Genomic DNA, 12,279 nt, shown 5'->3' on the forward strand with positions numbered 1-12,279 from the left:
CCCCCGCAAATATCGGGGAACACTGTATGTACGGAAACCAAAGTTCCACTGTACAATAACAAGAATAAAATAACAAATATACAATAACACCACAAATTATCATCTGTGAGCTCATATTACTATAATATTTTGAAAACATCAGGATAAGTAGTCTGAAAATTTTAATGGCTTTTCTTATTTTCTTTTACTTTTAGTATTATTCACTGCTGTCCGACTACAAGTGTATGGTAGTGCCCATTACATATAAAGTATTGTTTCCACACAATGTTTTTGGAGGACCTGTAAAAAAACATTAAAAATTCTATAAACACCACTAGAAATGGTTCATATTTTCTTGCTAGTGGTAAAAATTCTATCAAAACCAAAACTCAGATCTATATAACACTGAATAAGTGACTACCCTTCAACATACATCTGTACTAATTACAAACTATTAACCATTCAGAGCTGGGCTAAAAAATCAATATGCAGCACCCAAGGCCAGGTAAACTTTGAGGTCAGCCAATTTAAGAAAAAATAAACACACATTTTGTTAGATAAAAAAAAAAATCCGTTTTTTTTATATTTTCATCACAAAAAATGCATTTAATGATGAAATTGATAAAAAAAAAAAAAACCAGGAATTTGTGGGTATTTCTCACAGAAAAATAGTACCACGAGTGGATCCATATGAGGGGAAACATTCATTAAGGGTTAATACAGTCCCTCTTAGGCAATCACTCTACAACTAATAACTCCAGTGTAAAAGAATTACACAATATACGTACTGTACTTTGTTCACTCTTCACAAGAGCGAAGTAAGTTCTAACAAAAAAAATAATGCCCATACATGATTTATAACTATACCTTAGGAACTTAATTTCATGAAGGTAAGTAATAACAGCCAGTTGGACAGGAGTGGCAGTTGTGGTCGCTGCCTGATCATCTGTTACCCGACATTCTTCCTCCAAGGCTGTAGAAAGGTCGGCCAATGAGAGGCGATCATGTGGACGGTGTGGAAAACCCATCTCCTTAAGTAAGCTAACGCCATTTCCAATGCTTAGAGATTCCCACAACTCGAGTATTGTCTCCACACTGGCATACCTGAAATATACCAGTGAAAATGTAAATTTTGTTTTTGTAGCTGCTAAATTCTATTACTAGAAGGATAATGCAGGGTGAAAATTACAATGTGACATTGCAAGGATACAGTAGTTTTATTAAGTTGGTTGTATATAAGGAGAAGGCAATAAATAAATGTGCAAAATAATCATCCAACAATATTTACATGGAAGGAATAACCTCCCCTGATTTAATGATACCAAGATTACAGAATAAAATAACTGGTACAGTGACACTGTAGGTGTCATCTTTTTACAAATCCAATTTGCTGATATAATATATCAAATTGTTCAAGTAATGCTACATATTGTTTGGCACAAATACCCCATTTCAAAAGATTTAAAAAAAATTCCCAAACACAATGAAAAATAAAATATTTTCATCACATTTACCTGTAGTAATTGCAAAGATCACAACTGAGAAGTTTGTTGAGAAAAGCATTAGGTATAAAAATACTTTAGTGCTAAAAATAAAAGTCAAACATGTAAATATTCCCTGAGTTTCTCTCTCTCTCTTTTCTAAAACTTATTCTCCAAAGCATTCCAAGCAGAGGACCACCTTACTGCTAGGGCACCAGGTGGACACTTTCTTATTCTTTACCTGATCGCATTTCTTCGGGTTTGCACACACGACATATTCTTTGTCATTTTGTGCTTGAGTGTTGGTGGCACTGATGCAAGGTAGTCCTTCTGGCACCACTGCTAGGATTCAATATGATCAACTTACACATTCGATACCTTTCTACCACCCCTTTCCAGTTTAAAAGTGCTGTATTTGTTGAGAAGGTGCTTGCAGACACACTCACAAAGAAATCCCACAAGGAAGTGGACTTTCCAGCTTTGTGTTTACACATAAGCATTCACCATGTGATTAGATGAAAAAAAATTTTTTATACCAATTCACACTTTACTGTTCTTCTCAGAACTCACTTGTACCCTTCTGCGCACCCAAAGAATTGACAGCCACATATTTATCATGTTGTCAATAATAACATTCAACTTTATGTCTGAAGTTCATGTGTCTGTATGGGTGCTAGCAGGCCAATGTGTATTGGTGTCAATACAACAAACTCTTTCCTGTCCATCAAAACGATAATAAAAGGACGCCCTTTCTAACCATAGTCTCTCCTTTTATGTGTGGAGGCAAGGCAGGCAACCCCTTCCTGTTTTTGCAAATGGTACCCAGCACGCCAGTGTTGTCTAAATATTCACACAGGCAAGGGTTGAAGTTGTCTGTACACAAGACATAACCATCACCAAGATAATGGGCCTTGAGTGTTTTCAAGACTGCTCCCAAGTGGCCAAGAAGGTTGTAAGATTGAATATCAATATCCGTTCAAGTATAAATAACATCTATCACCCAGTCAGTTTTGCGCTCATTGACAACATATATTTCTCTACCAAACTGGTGCCTCTTGAAAAGAAGACATCCTTTGAACAACGCAAGACTTTCATCAAAAACAAGTTTTTGTGAATAGAAGAAAATGTATTTGTGCCACAATGTTCCTCATTTTTCAGTCTTTTATTGGAGTGGGGGCCTTGGAAATCCTTATCTGTGAAATGCAAAAATCTGTAAATTGGCTGGTACCAACCACAACACATGATCTTGGGAAATAATGATGTAAAAATAATAATATCAGTGAACTTATACTCCTTCACATGATGCTTAGGCACCTGGGGCATGGTGCGAGGAATACTATAGATTCCCTCAGGCAAACATGCATCCATTTCATCATCTTACCCAATCCCTATGGTAACAGTTCATTCTATCAACTATAACTTGAATTATCATCTGCTTAGTGGCTGAAAGGGTTTGATTCCTTGATGTCATTACCCAAGCATAAATTGGTAGTCATTTCTGCTATTTCAGGGAAAAAAAAAAAAAAAATTTGGTACACAGTGTCTAATCTAGCCACCACCATCAGCCCCACTGCTTGATGAGTGAGAATAGGTATTAAACAAAAACTTGTTCCCATCAGCCCCTCTTGTTTCATCACCAATAACCTCAGCTTCATAGTGAGCAATTACATCACTTTCTGTATCTCTGTATCACTATGTTCTACCTGTTAATAACTGGATCATAAAAACTGTAAACGTCATCAGCATTAATCACCGAAGCCTTCTGGTTATTACTGTCTTTGTCATTCTCATCATCTTCACTGTCTGAGGGAGCAAAGTCACTGTATTCTGTTCCATTAAATTCCAACTGATGAGATATTTACCCCTTTGTCAATCTTTTTAGGTATTTTACACCTAACACACATCACCAGAATCGCTAGATGTGCAGCAGGAGATACAGCACCACTTTCCATCATAACATATTGCCATTCCATCCCTAATGCACTGATCTTACATAATTGTTTTCTTCTGACCCATTCAAGCAATTTGAAGGTTTCCCACATTCATTCAAATATCATGACACAAAATAATAATTCTCACATGAGGATTATCATTTCTTCTCCACTTCTATTGTTGTACTACCTCAAATGATCACTGCCAGGCACAATGAGCTAAACAGCAATCCTTCTGTCAGAATAGACTTAAGGATTTCTTGAGGCTGCTCTCCCACCTCCTTTACTGTATCCAAATCCATCTCCACTGGGTCATTCTGCGGCCCCATTTTGTGTTGGAACCATAGCATAGTACATCTGGCTTCACTTTACATTGAAAAACTCACCAAATTTGTATATCAAGCTCTAGTTGGACACTTCACTTGGCCTCCAGACAAGCCCTTGATATCTTGACTCTTTGCTGGCAATGAGAAGTAATGCTTCACAAACACTACATTATAACCACATGGGTTACTACTTTCAAGTATAAGCACACCAAGATATATAATTTTGTAATTGTTCAAAACTCTTCCTTTGGGTGTCATACTGAAAGATGTTTGACAAAAAGGGAGATGTGAGTGAGCACTGTTCTACACTTTAAGTTTCATTGTAAGTAGTTGCAGTACTACATGATGGTAGTTTTACAATCATTACTCTTGAGTAAATTGTACAGTATGTGCAGTAGAGTAGTATACGTATATGTTTGGCTAATGATATAACTGTCTATGTACCATATATACTCTATGGTGCATTGAAAATAGGATCCATATAAATGTAAATAACAAAGGAATCTAGCATAAGTGAAGTGCAGCAGAATAATACTTGCATGCACACTACTGTTCAACATTACAGGTAATCTTAATCTAGTCACTGTTTTCTTTTTCCTGTTAACTCACACAAACCAGCATGCATTATACATAAATTACATACAAAGCGACAAATTTGGGTGCCTTGTGTTTGATGAGTCATTTGATTGTATATATGTAGGTAGTTGCAGACTTGCAGTTACCTACACTACTGTGACAAAGTTCGTGGATGATGCATTCTGCTTGCTAAAGTGTCACATTTTTGGTTATCTTGAGCTTGATATACTTAATCTAAAAACAAGTGAGTGATTCTTAATTAAAGTTTTCAATTGTTTGTATTTCCACACTTTGAATATATTTTCACCTTCCTTGGATGTATCAGACCAGATAACATAATAATCTGTAATTAAATTATTACTATTGCCTTGTTGTGCCTTGCAAACCCAATTGTTCCAATGGGGGAAGCATCGCACAACAGAAAAAAGAATAGCGAGATAAAGCATCAACTATAAAATAAAAGTTACCAAAGTTACCAAAGCAAACCAGAGAGATAAGCGCACAGGTAATTAGATGAATGGGGCCGGGTGGGTGGGTGGGTGGTGGGGGGGGTTACTATTTGCTTACTACAACAACAGTTCGTTATGAAAGTATCGGCAATACGTACCATACAGTCCTTGTACATATGCAAGTCTTCGAAAACAAAAATGAACGAGAGAGAGAGAGAGAGAGAGAGAGAGAGAGAGAGAGAGAGAGAGAGAGAGAGAGAATTATCTAAGATTTTCAACTTATCACTATCTACTACGTAGTACCACAAAGGTTAAACAAGTTGACTTTTGTTCAACAAACTTTTCACTCCTTGTAACTAACATTTAAATATCAGAAATCTCATCTTTTTCATAACTTCCGACTCAATCGTCTGTCGACTGTGTTGAATAGGTAATGGGTGCTTCTGTCTAAACATGCAAGCACTGTAAGCAACAAATGTTAGAATCCCAAATTTTATTTCAAAAAAACATAATGACGCTATTGTAATTTTCGTGATGTAACTATATAACTATATGGGCTCTATTCATTTCAGCACTGCTAAAATTAAGAGAATCATTACCGCAAAAATTTCGGAGAAAAATCACTGATGCATATTATACTACAGCATTAAATAACCGTTACTCTGCGTTCATAACACTACTACTTTCGCGATATAACCTGTGCATCATTACGGAAGGGAATAATTTCTTGCTCTCTTAAGATGGGCGTATCTCAAGTTCGGCATACTTCGTTCTGAGAGAGAGAGAGAGATAAGAAGTAGAGAGATAGAGAGAGTAGAGACGAGAGAGAGAGAGAGAGAGAGAGAGAGAGAGAGAGAGAGAGATCACTGACAAAAGGGTATTAAAATCCTCGTGAAAAACAACGGACTAATTATGTTTCTACTTGTGACTACAAAGATGTTACGTGATTCCAGGGTCTGTAACTTGTGGTATAATGGAAATGAAATCTACGAAAATGAATGGTTCTGAAATAGAAAAAGTATCAAGAAATAAACCAGGATAAATCTACAATATACCTTTAAACTATTTAATAAAAATCTGTATAAATGTCAAAGTAGCATGCAAACATACACACTATCGACGTAGGTCTAGACACGAACAGACCTCTTTATGAAGCCTCGTCAGGTATCGAAACAGAAACAAACCGCATCGCAGATCACTTTTACGGTATTCGGAAGAAGTGCGTGTTTTCTCTTATGTAGGTCAAGACAATTAGTTGGGGGATAACAATAACAATTAACAGTAAACGAGAGAGAGAGAGAGAGAGAGAGAGAGAGAGAGAGAGAGAGCTAGCTTACATCTTGTTCGGGTTGCCCCAGGTCCCTCAGAGAGAGAGAGAGAGAGAGAGAGAGAGAGAGAGAGAGCTTACATCTTGTTCGGGTTGCCCCAGGTCCCTCAGAGAGAGAGAGAGAGAGAGAGAGACGAGAGAAGAGAGAGAGAGAGCTTACATTGTTCGGGTTGCCCCAGGTCAGTGAGGCTCAGCCCCCAGGTCCCTCAGAGAGAGAGAGAGAGAGAGAGAGAGAGTCCTGGAAACGTGGGAGCAATTTGATACAATGATGTCTATTTAAGACAGCCAGCGCCCTATAACGCCCTTTATTCTTTCTTTCTTTTTTCCCCGCCCGGCGCCTTAGGTTACACCAGAAAAGTTGCTCAGTTCCCATCCAACTGCTTTCCACGACGTTTCTACTTCCCCCTCAACGGAAGAGTTGGTGGCTCGTGAAGTGAACAGAACTCTGATATTTAGTATCGGGCTGCAGCAATGGCTTACTATGGGTTAAAACAGGCGTGATTTAAAAAAATAGAAAAGAAAAATGGTATAACTTGATAAGCTCCGAAAAAAGGGTAAAACATCCACTCATATATATTTCAGCTTCCAACCGAGCACAGACAATGGGAAGCACATCTCACCATCAATCATAGTAATACTCAATATACTGGAACGGTTATGTAAGTGTTCTCGTTCAGAACTGAATTATATTGAAATAACTTGAGCAAAAAGTCCTTACATTTCCTCACCCGCATGATTCAAAGTCGCCGATATACTAAAACTCTAGACCAAAGTTACGAAACAAAAACGAGCCAAGAGAAGCAAACTTTATTTGCAGCAGCTTCCAAAGAAAAGATAGTCCTTCGAGATGCCACTAAGGAAGACGGTCGTTTACATCTGGATGTCCACATCCAGCCTTAATCTGGCCAGTGAACACCATGAACATCAAGCAAGAGATCACCGCAAGCGGAAAATCTGCAAGCACTGTTCGTGTCAATGTCACTATCATCACGAACGTCTTCACAGAATACCCTTGGTTAGTATGAAGTACATATTATCATGATCTTCAACTATTTTTCATTTACTTTCATCTCGGATATTTTACAGTGTGTGTGTACTATAACATGACTCTTTCGTATCATTCTCAACATCAACCTAAGTTCCTCTAACTACTCCATTAAGTATTCAACTTTTTGGAGCCCATTCACGCCATAAAAGCCCATCACATCCACATCAGTTCGTAGAGATTTCGTAACCATTCGTCGACCTCGTTTTTCGATGCCGTGTCAATAATAACAATTAATAATAATAATAATGAAAAAACTTTAATTTTTTCAGGTGTACCTTACTAAATATTACAGCTGCTGTATATTCAAGTTCCTTTCTTCATTCTTGGATCAATGTTTAAAATAAAATCATCCACTACCTACGTGCAAATAAGGAGATCTTTTATATATCAAGTAAAATGGAAAATTCATAGATATACATTATTTACTACCCTTATTAAGACCTTGCTTACCATCGCTTAGCGACGTTGCTGTCACAAATAACGTTCGCTTTTTCTACTGACTGAACATTCAAGAGACTACGTTTCAACTTACATGTTTTCCATTATTATCTCTTTTAAAATTGCTTTTGATACATATTTCAAGTCTTATCTTCTAAAGCACTGGTCTTGACAACACGTGCGCGAGCGCACACGCGCATACATACATACACAAACGGTCATTTGCACTAGTACTAATCATTTACATGCACAGTTTTTTTTTAGATAGTACATTGTTTCAATGTCCTATTGCTGTTCCTCTTTATATTTGGAGAATATGTCAATAAAATGAGTTTCATATTTTCTTCGATTTGAAAGCTACTAATAAATCATTTTTGTCACAAATCATTCTTTACATCTAAAAGTCTTCTTTTGTACTCTCTATTCTACGATGACGATTTCTTAAATATTATCCAAAATATTTACTCTCATATTATATTGGTCTTTTTCTTCTTCTATCAACAGTAATCTCGATCTTATCACTTTGTTCATGAGCTTGTTCTTAGGAGCTTGAAGCATTTCTCGCAAGATTCCAGAGGTTTTCCTTTAGCTCACGTGATTGAACCGTGACTAGCTGACTAAAGTGTTCATCGTCTTCTGCATAACAAAGAGCTTTCAGTTTTGGATATAGTCTCCTATAGCGCAGTTAGGAAAATTATAGTTCTTTTCTCTCAGTTATGTTCTGATATTTACTCTTCAAGAATTCACGCTAATATATATATATATATATATATATATATATATATATATATATATATATATATATATATATATTTGTATTCGCGCGATAATGGACAACCTCAACAAATGATCCAGTGCGTGCTGACTCTTCACAGACCTATCGAGTTCGACAGGTGGTCACTACATCAACAATAGGAGTTTCTTTGTCTCTACAATACAAGTAATTATACCAACCACATTTTATGGTCTTATATCCAAATGTCTATTATGTTACAATTTGCAAACATCACATTCCAACCTGCAGCATTCTTTACAGTGCTCAGAACAAAATGTTAACATAACAGATTAGCCTTTGGCTTTCCAGACTTGCAGTTTCACGTTGTCATTCTTCACTTGCACGATTTCTCGGTTACAGTATCTTGATTTTTAAAAAGTGCTGTTGACTCTCAATTCAGTATTTTTAACACGTCTCATGACGATATATCATTCTTTATCTTTTTAATTCGTCGCAAATTAGTCCCACGGAACTCAAATTACTCGAGATGTGCCCGCCGAGGGCAGCATACAAGGCCACAAAAACAGAGGATATAATAGCAAGCATTCATAGAAAATAACCAAGTAATATGTAGCAAACCATTTTCGTAATCATAATGACTTACAGTCATCCACGTCTCATTGTTATCTTTATAATGCAGCTGTTACAGACATCACTGGACGGAATTACACACGACAACAGTACCATAACGTTCGACAAAACAAAAGCAACAACAAAAACATTAAAAGTCGTTGCAAGAAAAACAGATAAATAATGCTTACAAAATCATGCTAAAAGAAGGGAATGTGCCTTAAAATGACCTTCCCTTTAACTTGTTCACCATCCCATCTTCGCTTCCGTCAAACATGAAAAAACATTATCCTTAAAAACCAGCAAATTATTAAAAAAGAAACTCTCTCCTGTCACAGCAACCCTTTCTTTGTCATGCTCCAGGACGTCAGCACAAAGTCAGCGAGTCTCTCTCTCTCTCTCTCTCTCTCTCTCTCTCTCTCTCTCTCTCTCTCTCTCTCTCTCTCTCGTACACTGATCAAGCTACCTGACATAGGTAGTACAATACGAACAATACAAATGTGTTCCAATGAGGAACGAGTCTCTACGGTTTCCTCTTTTTACGTTGCAAAATCCGGATGTCCAATTTCCCAAGAGGAAACTTTCTATTTTAACCATTCTCGCGTATCTCCGCATCAAGGTTGACCTTAATCAGAGTTTTTTGAAAGCGTATCTGCGTACTAGTGCATATAAAGACAGTGCATCTTTGAGCACACGGCGAGAAAATGCAAAATTTGAGAATGGAACAAACACACACAAAAAAATAAAATTGACAAAAGTTTTTCAATCAAAATAAACACGAGTATTTAACCAAAAATACTTAAAAGATTCCCAAGATAACAACTTATGAACACGTTCAGTTTTATAAACTTATTTTTCTTTAATTATTATTTATAATAAATAAATAAATAATTAAAAGAACAGAGGAAAGAGTGCTTTAGCAAACCTTCGAGAAAGGGAACAGTGCAGCGAAAGTCCACGGGACAAAACCAATAGAAAAGCCCTAGGTATGAGAACACTGGTTATGAGGTCACCATTCGTCAGGCACATAATCCACAAGGCAGCATTGCTGAGCGCTCTAAACTACTCCCATAAAATTATATAACTTAAAATAAGTTTACAAGAAAGTTTGCTAAAATGTTTGCGACAATTCTCAAATCCTACAAGTCAAGGAATATTGATAAGCAATGATGGGGAAAACGGAAAAAATAACAGATTCACTATATTATATATATATATATATATATATATATATATATAGATATATATATATATATATATATATATATATATATATATACACAATGTAAAACAAAGATTTTCAGATAAGATACATCGGGAGAAAAATAAGATACAAAATGCTTCGAAAAATATTAAAAACTGCCTGAGCGGTTAACTTTTGTCAACAATTTGAGGTAATTAAACCTATAAATTTAAATGAAATAATATAGGACTATAAATAACTAGTATAAGTTCAAATATCCCAAGACCTCGGGGGCTTCATTGAAATGATTTAAAATTGAGTCCAAAATTCCACACGAATGCCTGTAATTCTGACTTATAGTGTTTCATATTGTCACTTTTTCTTATAGAGAGAGAGAGAGAGAGAGAGAGAGAGAGGAGAGAGAGAGAGAGAGAGTACAGTATTATCAATACTGAGGATTAGGAGAGGGATCGCGTTTTAAGGCAAAACCTAGTTGTTTATTCTGACGATATCATAGAAAATCAGAAGTGACGTATGAAGTCAAAGAACGACGCAGTACATGTTCACAACTTATAAAAGCGCCTGATATCTGAATTCTTTAAGCTATATCAATCATGCACTTATCATCATTAATCACAAAATATCGAAAAACCACAGATAAGCAGGGGACCCAAATATGATACTGGACTAAGGCGCAAAATCTGATACCCCTGGTGAATGACCCAATTCTACCCTAAGGGTAAACTGATATAATAATAAGGCAGCAGCTGCTATCGCGAATGGCGCCGAAACAAGTTACAAGGTCCACATAGGGACAAAAAGGCAGAGTTATTTTAGAAGAAGAATAAGAAGAACTCGTCGTTAGGAAGACGTTAAAGAACTGAATCTAGGTATTGTATTTTTACTTCATGTAAAGCTGCCTATGAAGCAAAGCAACTCCTGTGACATTCGAGTTCTCTCTCGCTAGAGTTAATGCTCAATAGACGCTAGAATTAATAAATATTTGGTGAGCTTTGAACCAAATTGAAATGAATATAGAATTCAGGCCACAGGCCCAAGCACTGGGACCTATGAGGTCATTCAGCGATGAAACAGAAATCAACAGTAAAAGGGTTGAAAAGCGTAACAGGAAGAAAGCGAATACGAATGGGGGTACAGCGGTCGCGCTGCAAAGACCCTTGAGTAATGCTTACAGCGCACCGCATGTATAGTACTAACGGGACTAGCTTGTATCAAATGCCTAGTGTGTGTGTGTGTGTATATATATATATATATATATATATATATATATATATATATATATATATATATATATATAAAGTGGCAAGGAACGTATACTCTTTGTTTATCAATATTCGAATGAATTTTGGGAATTAATAATTATAAATAGCCCAAATTTTGGGAACTAAAAATATTAATATCTGCCCACTTTGCTTCAACTTTGAGGCTATTAGTTTTGCGAGAAATTCTGAATTGGAAAAGAATGCGTCGGTTAACACCACCATGGTAGCAATAATATGCTATAAAGCTAGTTAATGTGGTTATGCCAAAATGCAGAGAAAGAATCGTGTCGCCAAGAGGCACTTTTACGTAAATATCTCAAGGAACAGTGGAGATGACAATGGCACCTTTAAAAATACTAAAGAAATCATGTTACAGAATGTATTTACCAATCTGTCTACCTGTATACACACACACACACACACACACACACATATATATATATATATATATATATATATATATATATATATATATATATATATATATATATATATATGGCACACAGCACAATGGGGTCAGATAGAGGCCTACAAGTAACATGTACACTAAGGACGAGCTTGAACTACCTAGCTAAAGCACTTGTCCGCGCACGCGCGCGTACACATACACACACACGCTCAAGATTTATCATAAAATATTCTCTCATGATACGAAAATCCCAGGTCACACACTACCAAACAACCGTTATCATGACCACAATCTCACCTTGAACAAAACAGAGAGATAATTAAAATTGTATATCTTGCACTGTTACTAGTTAGGATTTAGCCATTTTCTTTCTTTCCGGTACATAAGCTACTAAAAATTCTATTGCTATATATACTTAAAAATATTACTTCTTTTCAGTAAAAGCCCTAATGCCCCATTTCAATTGTCCTATCCCAGTGCACTGCAGATCCGATGAAAATAATC

At 36.3% G+C, this 12,279-nt stretch overlaps 1 protein-coding gene across 10 annotated transcripts in view; it reads right to left on the reverse strand.

The window, feature by feature from the left end:
- Window positions 1-12,279, reverse strand: part of LOC135197838 (ninein-like protein) — a 255,706-nt gene that overhangs the window by 142,361 nt on the left and 101,066 nt on the right. For all 10 annotated transcript variants that reach the window (XM_064225001.1, XM_064225005.1, XM_064225003.1 and 7 more), the window contains one exon: window positions 847-1,083. In XM_064225001.1, coding sequence (XP_064081071.1) covers window positions 847-1,083 — 237 coding nt within the window. The remainder of the gene's footprint in view (window positions 1-846; window positions 1,084-12,279) is intronic.

The sequence above is a fragment of the Macrobrachium nipponense genome, chromosome 21 (genome assembly GCF_015104395.2).
Source record: "Macrobrachium nipponense isolate FS-2020 chromosome 21, ASM1510439v2, whole genome shotgun sequence".
In the NCBI taxonomy this organism is placed as follows: Eukaryota; Metazoa; Arthropoda; class Malacostraca; order Decapoda; family Palaemonidae; genus Macrobrachium; species Macrobrachium nipponense.